The sequence below is a fragment of the Hippocampus guttulatus genome, chromosome 1, assembly GCF_054856545.1.
Source record: "Hippocampus guttulatus isolate MCC_2025c chromosome 1, RoL_Hgut_1.0, whole genome shotgun sequence".
NCBI classification, from domain to species: Eukaryota; Metazoa; Chordata; class Actinopteri; order Syngnathiformes; family Syngnathidae; genus Hippocampus; species Hippocampus guttulatus.
In genome coordinates, this window is record NC_141261.1 from 20,349,921 (window position 1) to 20,363,571 (window position 13,651).

Consider the following 13,651-nt stretch of genomic DNA (forward strand, 5'->3'; position numbering starts at 1 on the left):
TAATTGGTATTAGTGCATGTGTTATCTTGTACCATTGAATTGACTTCTGAATGTGATTTTTCATTTTGTCAATAAAAATAGCCAATATATTGTGAGATTCACATTCACTACGTGTTACAAAAAAGTAGTCTGATATACCGAAATGTTTTTTTTTGGTAATTCAAATTAAAATATGGTGCGGCAAATATTTTTTAAGATTAAAAATTATTTTGTTATCTTGTAATTACCATTTCAATCAAGGATTGAATAAAAATAGCCAATGCGGGAAATAGGTTTTAACAAAAAGTACTGCTGTTGCAAAAATTACATCCTGTTGCATTCTTTTTAAACACTAACAAATTTTCGATTGCCATTCATTTTTCAAAGAAAAATAGGCAATGCCTGTATCATGTAACATTCAACTTTAAAAATGTTAAACGAAAAATAATCATATTCTTTTTTTTTTACAATAAAAATGTCTTAAATGGCAAGTTCTCATTTTATTTTTTGAGTAACTTAAAACGGTGTTTACAAAAATAATGCAATATATTTTAACATTTTCCTCATAAGCTTCAGATTTCTTCTTTGTTATACCTGTGCTGGACAAAAGACACACTTGCACCACACCAGCAACATTTTAACACAGGCCAACTGCATTCAATGAGTACAAACATCTCAAAAAGGAGGATAATGTGTCACACTAAAATGTCTAATTCTTTATTTCCTTTTTATGTTACATTTGCATCAAAAAGTTCTTGTTTTGTCATGTTGGTGTACAAAGAGAGAGATATTTTTTTGGATGCAGTGGGAGCGGGGGTGGGGGATGTCATCAGCATCGGGTTCAAACATTAACAAGGAAAAGATTTAAGGGGATGTGCACTTTTTGTTTCCCTGAAACATTTCGGGTCACATATTTCCACAGGTTGTGAAGAATAAAACAATAGTGAACTGCTCACTTTTACATTTTCTTTAACTGTACATAAATTTGAAAAAGATTCAACAGAATTTTTTTTTCAAGCATCAGGTCTGAAATGAGGTGGATATATTTGAATGTCATGCATTCAGAAACTTTAAATAGCTCAACTCGCTTTAAAAGTTTGAGGTTACTGTCTTTCATCCGCTGATGAAGACTTTGAGATCGGCTGACAAGAGGAAAGACAAACAGGCCTCCACAGACATAGGTTAAATATGATATACTGTTCTCCTTCAAAAGTACTGCATTGAACCGTCAAGGGCAAGTCCTTCCCGAAGACAAAAGTTCAAAAGTCCAGACTTTGTTTCATGGTATTTACATCGAGGTGTGTTAAACTACTCAGGACAGAGCACCTTTTGTTTTGAAGCCAACAAGTTTTCAACTGACCCTAAGAATTGGAATGGACATTAAGAAGTGAACGTAACCCTTTCATTCACCCTCCAGGCCTTTACTGCAGCCTCTCTTGGTTCTTGTTCATTTCTGGGGGGGGGGGGGGGGGTCTGCCTTCAGCGCCCTGTCCAGGAGGTGAAATGCATTGGATTAATGTCCAATGATTGATTTAACCAGTCAAAGACCCCACCCCCCTCTCCCTTATCCGGCCCTTTGTCATGTTGGAACGGTGTTTTGGGTCATTATCTTGTTGCATGATGAAGTTTCTCAAAATCAGTTTGGATGCATTTTTCTGTAAATTGTCAGACAAAATGATTTGTAGACTTCAAAATTAATTCTGCTGCAACCCCCTTGAGGTACATAATCAATAAAGACTAGTGAGCCCTTTCCAGAAGGAGCCATGCAAGCCTAAGCCATGACATGACCTCCACCATGCTTCACGCGAGCTTATGCGTTTTGGGTCATAAATAGATCCTTTTTTTCCCCTCTCCATACTTTGGCCTTTCCATCAATTTGGTAGAAGTTATTCTTGGTCTCTTTAGTATATAAAACTTTGTTTCAAAACTCAGGTGCCTCATCTCTGTACTTTTTTGCAAAATCCAATCTGGCTTTCCGATTCTTTTTGCTGATGAATGGCTTGCATTTGTGTATAGTTTTTGGTACAGTAGTCCCCCCTCTTCTCTCAGCTTCAAAACGGTTTGCTTTTCTCCCATAGAGAGCTCTCTCGTATTCATAGTTGCTTAACAGGAAATGCAGTTCTCAATGGTGAAACCCAACGCCGTAAACAACAACCGTGTAATCTTTAAGCAATTCATCACAATGGCAATACCTGAGCAATTAGAAACACCCAGCAGTCACATGTTCCGATACCTTTGCTCACTTGAAAAGTGGGTGGCTTTAAACAAAAGTCGCTGTCCTTTTTTTTTTAACACATCTACATGTAAATGCCATCAACTAAAAGCTGCAATTCGGAACTTCTTTCTCATTTTCCTCTTTCAATCTGAAACACAAATGTCTTCAGTATACATCACAAACGAAGGACTTGGCATTGCTGTTCCAATACTTTTGGAGGGGACTCTATGTCAAGCAATTAAATTCACATTTCTGTATGCTCATACTCAAAATGACTTTGTTATAGATCTTCATCCCACATCACGCTCAGGCCCATTCCCACTTGAAATAAATTCCACTAAGAGTCCCTGCATTGTATAATATATTTTCTATATATGTTTAAAAAAAAAGCCAAATAAAACTCGACATCGACAACAAGCCCCTGCTGTTTTCTGTCCTTGTCCTCCCTGGCGGCCCCTCTCTTGCGGTGCCGTTTTTGATTCCCTGGAAGAAAAACGATGCGAAACAATCTGTTCCATCGCTTCGCAGAAAACAACAAAGATCAAAAGCGGCCCTGCAGCACGACGCCTCCCGTCGGCTCTGTCGGGGATACGGTGGAAAAGCCAGCACGGGCACTCAATAGCGTCCCCTCTGGTTGTTTCTGGACATTGTGAGTGGTAGTGACACGGAGGAGAGTGAGGACACTTCCCAGTAGAGGGAACGAGACAGAAAAAGCTGGTAGAGGATCACCATGGAAATGGACTGACACAGAATCACACCAATGGTGACCACCTGCACAAAGACGAAGCAAAAACGGGTTGTTTTCATTTTTTTTTTTTACCATAAATGATCAGTGGGGGGTGGGGGGGGATCAAGTACAAATACAGTGCAATGTAATTGAGTAGATGTTTCAAGTACCTGGAGATCACTTGAGTATTTATTTTTATGACATTAAACTTTTAACCAGACCCAAGTTTAAAATCCTACTTTCAACCCTAACTCTGAAACCCTGACCCTACTTTGAAACCCCAACCCATGTTAAAAACCCTACTTTGAAAACATAACCCTAGTTTAAAACCCTATTCTGAAACCCTAACAGCATCTTAAAACCTTACTTTGAAATCCTAACCCTGTTAAAATCCCTAAACCCAATTTGAAACCCAACATTGAAACCCTAACCTTAGTCTGAAATGCTACTGCAAAACTGAACCCTAATTTGAAATCCTACTTTGAAAACCTTAACCGAGTTTAAAGCCCTAATTTGTAATCTCAAACCTAGTTTGAAACGCAGATCTGAAACCCTAAACCTAGTTTAAACCCCTAAATTTAGCTTCAAATCCTATTTTTTAACCCCAAGCCTAGTTTAAAACCCTAATTTGAAACACGAACCCTAGTTTAACATCCTACTTTGAAATCCTAACCCTAGTTTTAAACCCTAAACCTAGTTTAAACCCCTACTTTATAACCCTAACTGACCCTATTTTAAAGCACTACTTTGAAAGCCTTAACCTAGTTTAAACCCTAAGACTAGTTTACCAAAATCCCAACATGTTCCCTGGGCCCGCCCCCTTATTTGAGAAGATAAGGTAAATTCTGTGCTGAGGATGCCCCCTGACTCATTGATACCCCTCCCCCGCCCCCCACTCCCCTGGTACAGTGTGAGTCGGTACTTTTGACACATCTGCTAATGAAGCGGAAAAGGCTTCCAAACCTTCTCCCTCTGGTGCTCATTGAAGATGACAGACGTGAGGACGAGGACAGGATGGCAAAGGAACCACAGGAAGCATCCCTGTGGAGAAAACGCAAGTGTGAGGAGCTCCTGTGACAGTAGCAGTAGCAAGTCGCATGCCGCTGCAGGTAACCTTGGCAAAGCAGAGGTAGAAATCTCTTTTCAGGGTGCTCCTCTCGGTGGAGATGATCTGGTAGAGAACGGAGGCCAGCAGAAGGGCCATTGTCACCCTCAGGGCGATGAGGAGAATGCCCGCCAGGTTCTGCTGGCTGTGATGCTGGCGCTCGGACGCAGAGTAGTGCTCCCACAGCAGGAGCACACCCTGGAAGGGACACCATCAGCATCTCTCCATCGGGCCACCTGACAAAAGCGGCCGTACCTGCACGACGACTCCGCAGACGGCGACGGCCGTGGACGCCGGAGACTGTTCCCACTGCAGAGGTCGGGACTGAGGTTTACGGCCTCGACTCAGGCTCCAGCTCGCGCACAGGCTCAGTAACGTGTACAGTATTGATACCTGAGCTGCCATAGCCCAGACTGCACAGGGACAACAAGCCAAAGAAGTCACTTGGTGTTTTATTTCGGAAGTTTCCCACCAAAAAGATGCAAGGACATACACTCAGCCAGGCTGCCCATCAGTGGAATGCCAATGCCGTCTCTTGAGTACCTGCAAGATGAAGTGTGTTTTATGCCAGCAATGTTTCATGATGACTCCGCTAGGGCTAAATGCATTACATTCTGATAGCTTAATTCTGAAGTTTACCGAGCACCATGCAATGCACCCGAACCTAACTTAGACTGGACCATTGTGGGGCTTTTTTGTTTGTTACAAATGCTATTTTCAACTACATGAGTTTACAACACTTGAAAAGGGAAGGATTTGACCAGACTGAGGATTTCACTCGGTTTGTGGATTTTATTGACTAGAAACAGGTAGGTGAAAAACCCGTAGCCTCTGTGATCGTTGCCTACTTCCCTGTTTTAGTCCAATGATTTGGTTTGCAATTTCACTGAATGCTATTAGCTGCTCTGCAAAGACACTGAACAAAGTTCTGAGCAAACAAACTGTTCTGGGGTGCTGGCATGGGCTCCCCATTAGGTTTTGTGTTCGCCTGTGTGTTACGCCGTGGAGGCGTGTGCGCTTGCTGTTAAACGCATGCAGTGTTGAGGCTGGTGTCACCAGCACATGAGGCAAACCTCCCCATAGATTGCTGCAACAGTACCAGAAATATAGCAGCGAAATACGCCAGCCTCCTCGAGATGCATGTCATTAATTAGAGATTACTAGACCTATGATTATATTTTAAAAATGTACATTAATGCGATATAACTTTTTTTTTTGCATATTATTGAAATCAACAGTGGGTTTTTTAATTAAGGAACATTGGAAAATCAAAAATTGCTACAACACCATCCCTTTAAGTATTGTTGTAACACAATATATAGTACTGTACCCTCCATAATTATTCGCACCCCTAGTTAAGATGTGTTAAAAGCTGTCAATAAAAAAATTTAAAATATGTATAATATATCATTTTATTGCAGAAACATACTCTTATTGTGAACATTTGTACTGACAGCTGGACCTTGCTAGCTAAAACCCTGGAAACATACTGTGTTCCCTCGCTGTTTTGCAGTTCGGTTATTGCAGATTCACTCTATTGCGGATTTTTGATTGTGACACTAACTTCATGGATTGCAGTTTTACGTCGCTATTTTAGCATGTTCTCTTGCTATTTTTCTTCCTTCTAAGTTGGATTTTTTGTCTTTTTTTTTAAAGTGGAAATTTGTTTTACAAAAACCAAGACGATGAAATTTCGACAGCTCGTCGCCTATAATCAGCAATTTGTAATCCTTCTACATTTTGCATTTTAAAAATTACATCCAGTGGTTAGCGCGTCGACCTCAGTGCGGAGGTAACGGGTTCAATTCCAGCTCCGGCCTCCCTGTGTGGAGTTTGCATGTTCTTCCCGTGCCTGCGTGGGTTTTCTCCGGGTACTCTGGTTTCCTCCCACATTCCATAAACATGCATGGCAGGCTGACTGGACGCTCAAAATTGTCCCTAGGGGTGAGTGTGAGCGCGGATGGTTGTTTGTCCCTGTGTGCCCTGCAATTGTCTGGCAACCGGTTCAGGGTGTCCCCTGTCTACTGCCCGAAGACAGCTGGGATAGACTCCAGCACCCCCCGCGGCCCTTGTGAGGATAAGCGGATCGGAAAATGAATGAATGAAATGTAACAAGTGTTTAGAGGAGTTGGAACCGTGTGTATGTGTGCAGCGGTGGAGGAGGGGTGTAATGGCTTAACCCTTTCATGCACCCTGTAACCTGATAACATGATAAACGGTCCACTATAGTAACCACTGTCCCTGAAAGGATTAATAAAGGCGTAAATGTCCCCTCCCCCCAATAAAATTAATAAAAATAAATAAGAGGCCAGTGTATACTTTGCAGAAATTCACTTATTGCTGGGGCCTAGAACATATCACCCATGGAAAGTGAGGAAACACTGTCATGCTCTCTATAATTCATGGTTAAGACGTGTTAAAAGCCTTAAAATGAATTCAATTTATATTGCAGAAGCTTACTTCCATACTGAAAATAATAGAAATGGTTCACCAGACACAGAATCAGACTTCTCCCACCGCAGTCCCCCGACTGCCCCAGAACACACTATACTTCTTTACTATTGACATTTGGGACATTAATGCTCATCTTACAATATGTAAAGTCATGGCATCTTTCTAAGGCTCTAATAGACATAGGCCAGATGAATATGGTTACTTTGGTTTAGGCTAGTTAATGTCTTCTCTTACCTGGCCATGTGAATGTAGTTGCAAAGGGCAGAGCATCCCTGCAAGGCCAGACTTGTGGTCAGCACCTTCAGGACCGTGTGCATGGGACCACCTTTCCTCAGAGCCTGATAGAGTGGCTTAATGTAGATACAGGAAGCTACAAAGTACGCCACGAGCAGGAGGAAGTAAAACGTGTGGAGACCTAGCGCAGAGGAAAAGAAAATAATAATAATAATCACATGAAAGCATTCAGCATTCAACTACGTAGTTTTTCTCGCAATATCCACATCAGCCGTGGTTCTGAACTTCACTGAACAAAGGGATGTCTGACCTGCCACCTCGGCACTAAAATGCTCCAGGGGGTTTCCTGCAGAATCAGCATTGAGCAGCAGGACAGTAAACCTGAGGTCATCATGAGAAGGGATCACTGTATCCTCCTGAAGTTAAGAGAACAGAAGCAGACTCAAACTTTCACACTGTGTTATTAGTACAACTGGTCACCCCAGTGATTCTCAACCACTGTCCCTCGGCACATTCGTTTGTCGTGACTCGTGAGAGATATTCACGTGCCAAGGGAAATGATTCAACATTTACCTGGCATGTGTATCGATCTGCATAGAGGGTGTTCCACACTGTAGGGGACGAATGTTTAGGAATCGTCTGGTTGTGTTCTTCTTGACTGAGAGAAACTGCAGCAATAGGAGGAAAAACACACTAATGTCGAAGTGTGCGACTGAGTGTATATATGTACAGGTAGTTTGACTAATCGTGCCTTGGGGGACAGTCTACAACAACTAATGTCCATGTAAAAAATTAATTTCACTCAACGTCAGTAAAATGATATCAATCGTCACCAAAATGTCCGTGGATACATTTCTATATTTATGCCCACTTCAACCTCTTAAAATATCAGAACGACTGCCCCTGTCTCTATAGTTAATGTATATGGGGGTGGGGGTTGGGGGGGCTTAATAGCCATAAAATCTGTAATATTCTGGCGAATATTTTGATATTTTCAGAGGTTGAAGTGGGCATGAGTAGCGATGTGCATGCGAATTTTGATAACGTTTGGTCGGTAGCACTGGTACCAAATTTCTTACTGATGAAATGGGCTCTGCTGAGCCTTTCAGAACAGCTGAGGTTGTCCCAATCCTCGTCCACATTTGGATACAGCAGCAGTCGGGATTCCTTTTCTGCAGCTAGTGAAGGGTTGTCCACTTGACAGACCAACAAACCATCAGCACCTACAGACAGGTAGCCAGCCAAACAGGACAAGGGAAACCTTTCAATGTGTCCTCCTTTCCAACAGTTTATCGTTTGAAATTTCAAAGGCTGCCAATATTTAATTTCCTTTTAGAAAGACGTTGGGGGGCGAAGGGGTGAATATTGAAATCCTGACATCATCATATAAATGACAACAACTGAATTACCTTGATACATGAATTTTGTGATGAATTGGCCTTGATGCTGTCTCGCTACTTCGGTCTGAAAAAGTCCCGTTACAGTTTTCCCAAAAGCCTGCATAGAGAATAGTACTGCGGCTGTAAACGCGGTTAATAATCTCGACATTTTACAGGCACTAATCTTTACGAATTAAACCAATAAAGGTTAGCTCATCACTTCATTGAGCCACGAAACCAGTGGACATCCCTTCAGCATCAAGTTAATTGCATGGAGACAAATAAAGCGGAAGTCAATCAATATTATCCTTAAAAATCCTTGAAACTATTCCTTTTAGGATTTGGGTGAATGTGAGAAGCAATAAAATGTTAAAAGACAAGAAACCTCATCAAAACGTGTATACTTGAATCCTTGGTAGTGATATTCTACGTTACCTGTTACCAATGTATAGACGTTTATTTTGACATTAGTATACGGAAGTGGTATTTATTTAGTGAGTTTTGTGCTATTACTTTGTCCAATCGCTACTGTTAATAAACTATTAGATTTAGAATCCACCCAATCAGAAAAACGTTCCTCCAAAATGACAAAAGTTCAGCCAATCACATAGATGAATGTGGCCGAATTTGGCCACATCTGCTCCACCCATTTTCAACGTGTCAACACTACCGTAAACAATCGCCTACTGTCGCGCTGACAAGTGTGAAAATGTCGTGTTTTAAACGTTCAAGATTACATGTTTATAAGTGACACCCAAAGACATTCTGTGAATGGACCGATGGACTCCATCAGAACTGTTTTGGTGACTGGGGGGTGTGGTTTTATGTGAGTTCACGCCACCAAAATTATGCTGTTGCAAAAAATGTATATTATTTTAAAAATATTTTGGGGTTACATTGGCATAAATGATTTGCTCCTCTGTCCAAATAGCGGCTCTCACCTTGTGCGTTACCTGGTTCGAAGCTATCCCGAATGGAAAATTTATAACTTGGATAATGTAAGCTTTAATTGTGAATTTAAATTGGTGTAAATATAGTCAATATACAAATTAAAATTGTGGTTGAAACTGCTTCAAACGCGATGAAAAAGTGCTTGTTTTTTTTTTATTTCAGTTAGATTACTGCTGCAGCCCAAGGTGTCTGGAGAGCATTAAAAACAGAGCAAACTACACATTTATCAAGGTAATAAGTTGCATTTTTATTTTATGGTAGGATACCTGATAACTTTGCCATATGATTCCCTCCTCCATATGTACAAAGCTGTTTAAATTCTATTGTACATCTTTACCTATTTGTGTAACAGGGGGATATAAGTGACTCCCAGCTGGTGAACCAGATCTTCAACACAGAAGATGTTGACGTTATCTTCCACTTGGCTGCCAAAACCCACGTTGGTGAGCAGCAAATCAGATGTTGGCAGCCACAACACTATCAACTACAATTGTCTTGTTGGTTTTTCCCTCAGATTCATCCTTCCAAACCCCAGCCATTTTCCAGCATGTTAACACCTACGGTACGCGAGTTTTGCTATCGGCTGCCAGTCAGGCCCGCCACAAGCTTCAGCGCTTCATCTACGTCAGCACCGATGAAGTGTATGGATCAAGTGTAGATAAGGTTTGGAGCATTTCTTTATTCGTCTAGTTGTTAGGTTTAGCAGGTATTTTGCTGAATCTGAAAAGTCAACACACCCATCCGTTTAAATGCCAAGTTTTGTGATTAAAAAAAAAAAAAGAGAGAAAAATATATTTTTTCCCCCACCATTTTCTTCAACTGCAACTGGGGCTTAGTCAAGGCAGTGCAAATTATTAATAGTTCTAAATACCTGTCAGTATTGGCACAAAACCTTCAGGTTTCTGCCCAGAAGCAAAAGAAATGTCACACAAATTCTACCAGAACTTAATTGGGATTTAATCAGAGGCACACTAGATGGTGTGTGCTGACAGTCATTTAACATGATTGGGTGTGTTTCATCAATCCTTCATCTGAACACAGCAACATCCCCAATTATGCAGCTGTGCGCATTTGTACAATGACATAATGTCAGTTGTAAATTTTTACTGACCCCTCTTAAGAGTTCTTATTTTCGGTTGCGTTGTACAGGCTATAGTTAACATCACGAGTGGAAACAGTTTTAAATAGCTTGGTCTTTATTTTATTGTATTTTTGGGGGGGAGTGTACACTTTTTATATCCACCATAAATCATTGCGCACAAAAGGCGTCATACTGAATAAATTTAGGGTTTGTGTTTTGCAGGTGTTTGATGAGAGCAGTCCAATGAGGCCTTCCAACCCGTATTCTGCTTCAAAGGCAGCTGCAGAACTCCTGGTCAGGTTGTACTGGGAAAATTATAAGGTACCAAGAAGTTGCTTTCCTGTGAAGTAGAAATTGGACACAATGCATGAATTAGTTTGCTCTCTTCAGCTTCCCGTCATCATCACAAGGAGCAACAACATCTATGGTCCCCAGCAATACATTGAGAAGGTACAGAATCACTCAATAGCAATAGTGAGCAAAATAAAATGAAAAACAAAAGTAAACAAAGCATAAAAAAATCTAAATGAAATGACAACTAATGAAAAATCCCAAACTATTATAACCTGGGTGGTAAGAAGAAAATAAGTACAAGAGTTGAATCAGTTTGACCTTTACACAAGTATCTCTATTGCTATTTCAGTACTGTGCTCAACAGTAATTGCTTATGTGTAGTTCTAGTGTTGGATTGTAATAATTGACTGGTGTTCTTACCGTCACAGGTCATCCCCAAGTTTGTCACTTTGTTGCAAATGGGCAAAAAATGGTAGGAATTTTATTTTGAAAGGTCACACTGAGCAGCCTCCTGACTTTGTTCCGGTCTCCTCTCTGCCACAGTCCCATTCATGGAACCCTCCCCAAATCTCGTCATTTCCTCTTCGTCGACGACGCAGTCAACGCCTTCCTGATGCTTCTGGAGAAAGGGATTGTGGGAGAAGTCTACAACATAGGGTCAAACTGTGAGATAACCATAGTGCAATTGGCCAAGGAACTTGCCAAGATGGTAGGTTGACGTGGACACCACACCTGTGTCGTATGAAATACACGACTGCCATTGGTGTGTGTATATGTTTAAGGTACAAAACGTGCCGGATGCCGAGCTGAACAACTGGCTCGAAGTTGTGCCAGACAGGTAAGGCCGGATTGACGCGTTATTCCACTCATTCACGTTTATGATTTATCAACAACATCAAAGCCAGTGATTCTCAACTCGTGGTTCGGGAATCGGTAGTAGATTGACATTAAACTTGAACTCAAGGGTCGTATTAATCTTCCTTTAAGCCTGAAGAATTGTTTGCTATCTTTCAAACACATTTTCTTGATTGATTTGAACTTCGATTCAAATTGGATGGCAACTGAGCAAAAATGCAGATCTCAATGTGACAGCAGTTGAGAACCGCTGATCTTGCGTGTCCACGTCACATTATGAAGATTCAATAAGTCATGAAGTCACAGTGCAATGCTCTGCAGGCCGAAAGTCGACATCCGCTACCCCATCAAATGTGAGAAGCTGCAGCAGTTGGGCTGGAAGGTCCAGGTCCCCTGGCCGGATGGCATCAAACGGACTGGTACAACCGGCGCATACATACTGGCCATACACACAACTTCTGAGTTACAATATTAATGCCTGTCTCTGCCATGTGTGTGTATTTTTTTTTTTTTTTTTTAGTCCAATGGTACCAGGACCACCCAGACTTTTGGTCGGACACACCATAGGCCCCGAGAGAAGTTCGAAGAAACGAATCAATAGGTGCCTTGTTTTGGCACTCTCGCTGTCTTATCTGTACTGTCCATCTTATTGGACCAATAGGTGGTGGTGGGGGGGCTCAGCCTCAGCCTCACTTGACCAAAACACTGTGAAGTAAACTTGAAATCGCAAGTGACAAGAACAGGTGGTGTGATTTTGCCCTTTCTTAAGTTCCCGTTAGTATTTGTTTCCCAACCATCCATTGTCTTCTGCTAGGCGGGTTTGGGTCTCATCAGTTGTAGCAGGAAAAGTCCAGATTTCTCTCAGCCACTTAGTCCAGTTCGCCAAGGACCCCAGAGGTATTCACAGGTCAGCCGGGAGACGGTCTCTCCCGCATGTTCTGGGTCGTCACCGGGGCCTCGTCCCTTAGGGATGTGCCTGGAACACAACACCTCACCAGGGAGGTGTCCTGGAGGCATCCTGATCAGATGCCCGATCCACATCATCTGGCTCTTGTCAATGTGGAGGAGCTGTGGCTCTACTCCCGAGGCTCTGCCTGGTGACTGAGCTTCTCAACTTATCTCTAAAGAAAAAGCCCAGACACCATGTGAAGAAAAAAAAAACTCATTTCGGCCGCTTGTAGCCGTGATGTTGTTCTTTCAGTCACAACCCACAGTTTGGGGCCATAGGTGAGGGCGGGAACGTAGATCACCCGGTAAATGGAGAGCTTCACCCTTCGGCTCAGCTCCTTCATCGCGACAGACCATTGCAGAGTTCCCATCACTGGAGATGCAACACTAACCCGCCTGCCGGAACTGGAAGACATGCAATACACACAGGATACTGGCCCTCCAGGACCAGAGTTGCCCACCCCTGCCCAAGACACTTGAACTCCTCCACTTGGGGCAGGATCTTGTCATTGAAAGCACTCCACATTTTTCTGACTGAGGACCATCAACTCAGATTTGGAAGTGGGTGCTTCTGTCAAGGACGTAAAGCACCTGACACTTTCGCCCCTCGGATCAGTGGGACACACAAAACCCCTCCACCTCGATAAGGTCAAGGAGGAGTGCATTTGTTTGTTTTTTATGTACTTGTTTCCCCTAAAACAAACAAATGAAGTATTTAGAGTGCTTTATAAAGTTCTGTTTAAAGAAACATTGAGTTGCAATTTCTGGAAGAGTTGTGTGAATGCTGAAGAGCAGTGGGCAAAAAAAAAAAAGACCACCTCCCCCATTTTCCAAGTTTTATGTATTTATCTGTATTTTGGGGGGTTATTTTCTTTCGAGAAATGGTAAATCTGTGACCGTGCACTTTTGTTTTTAGATGACAACACTAAAGGGCAAGTTAAGAAAAATATTCTTTCCAAAATGTTCTATGCCCCCCCCCCACCCATTAGTCTAAACAGGGCAATCGGAATAATATTGCGTTTGTGGAATATGGAGTAAAAATTCACACATTTGTATCCATCACAGGGCACGGCCATTTTGCTGTCAAATGAAATGACATCACAGTTGCTCATGTAACAATCACAAATGGCGACCTGCTGAGAGGATAAAAATAAGTGGATTTTTTTGCTTCTTAACTCATTCAATCCCCATGACGTATAAATACGTTTTGAAAACGGCTCGCTACCAATGACATATCTTACATCATCTTTTTTTTTGCGCCATAGTGTGCAGAAGCATCTGGATCAGGCTTGTCTGCATTGTAAATCATTTCAAATCTGTCCAGCAGATAGCAGCGTGTGTTAAGTGATCAGCCACTCTCATGGTGTAGAAGTGGAGTGAGAGGGATGCATGGGTGGAGGTGTGTCCAGTGGAGGAGCCTGTCGTCAGT

The 13,651-nt window shown here is 42.0% G+C and overlaps 2 protein-coding genes across 3 annotated transcripts; one reads left to right on the top strand and one right to left on the bottom strand.

The window, feature by feature from the left end:
- Window positions 1-672: 672 nt before the first annotated feature.
- gpr180 (G protein-coupled receptor 180) lies at window positions 673-8,333 on the bottom strand. The gene is made up of 10 exons (XM_086117736.1): window positions 8,124-8,333; window positions 7,794-7,937; window positions 7,288-7,382; window positions 7,025-7,130; window positions 6,715-6,895; window positions 4,520-4,569; window positions 4,282-4,439; window positions 4,036-4,224; window positions 3,885-3,962; window positions 673-2,965 (listed from the first exon to the last, which is right to left on the bottom strand). The coding sequence occupies exons 1-10, from the start codon at window positions 8,260-8,262 to the stop codon at window positions 2,810-2,812; spliced, it is 1,296 nt and encodes a 431-aa protein (XP_085973862.1). The 5' UTR covers window positions 8,263-8,333; the 3' UTR covers window positions 673-2,809.
- A 441-nt stretch (window positions 8,334-8,774) lies between these two features.
- Window positions 8,775-12,970, top strand: tgds (TDP-glucose 4,6-dehydratase). 2 transcript variants are annotated; one of them, XM_086117796.1, is made up of 12 exons: window positions 8,775-8,919; window positions 9,025-9,091; window positions 9,207-9,275; window positions 9,397-9,487; window positions 9,559-9,707; window positions 10,348-10,446; window positions 10,516-10,575; window positions 10,848-10,891; window positions 10,963-11,128; window positions 11,202-11,257; window positions 11,596-11,693; window positions 11,795-12,970. In XM_086117796.1, exons 1-12 carry the CDS (start codon window positions 8,831-8,833, stop codon window positions 11,839-11,841), a joined length of 1,035 nt encoding a protein of 344 aa, XP_085973922.1. In that variant the 5' UTR covers window positions 8,775-8,830; the 3' UTR covers window positions 11,842-12,970. The 2 variants fall into 2 exon arrangements, with proteins under 2 accessions (XP_085973922.1, XP_085973912.1); XM_086117786.1 differs by lacking the exon at window positions 11,795-12,970 and having other exon boundaries at window positions 11,596-11,749.
- The last annotated feature ends 681 nt before the right edge of the window (window positions 12,971-13,651 follow it).

Excerpts from the sequence above, each read along its gene's own strand:
- tgds (XM_086117786.1), top strand. The coding sequence starts at position 8,831 with ATGTTTATAAGTGACACCCAAAGACATTCTGTGAATGGACCGATGGAC. Across the intron at positions 9,092-9,206 it reads AAATTTATAACTTGGATAAT|TTAGATTACTGCTGCAGCCC; the intron begins GTAAGCTTTAAT and ends TTTTTATTTCAG. Across the intron at positions 10,447-10,515 it reads TGTACTGGGAAAATTATAAG|CTTCCCGTCATCATCACAAG; the intron begins GTACCAAGAAGT and ends TGCTCTCTTCAG.
- gpr180 (XM_086117736.1), bottom strand. The coding sequence starts at position 8,262 with ATGTCGAGATTATTAACCGCGTTTACAGCCGCAGTACTATTCTCTATG. Across the intron at positions 4,570-6,714 it reads AACTACATTCACATGGCCAG|GTACTCAAGAGACGGCATTG; the intron begins GTAAGAGAAGAC and ends TTCATCTTGCAG. Across the intron at positions 4,440-4,519 it reads GATGGGCAGCCTGGCTGAGT|TCTGGGCTATGGCAGCTCAG; the intron begins GTATGTCCTTGC and ends GTCCCTGTGCAG.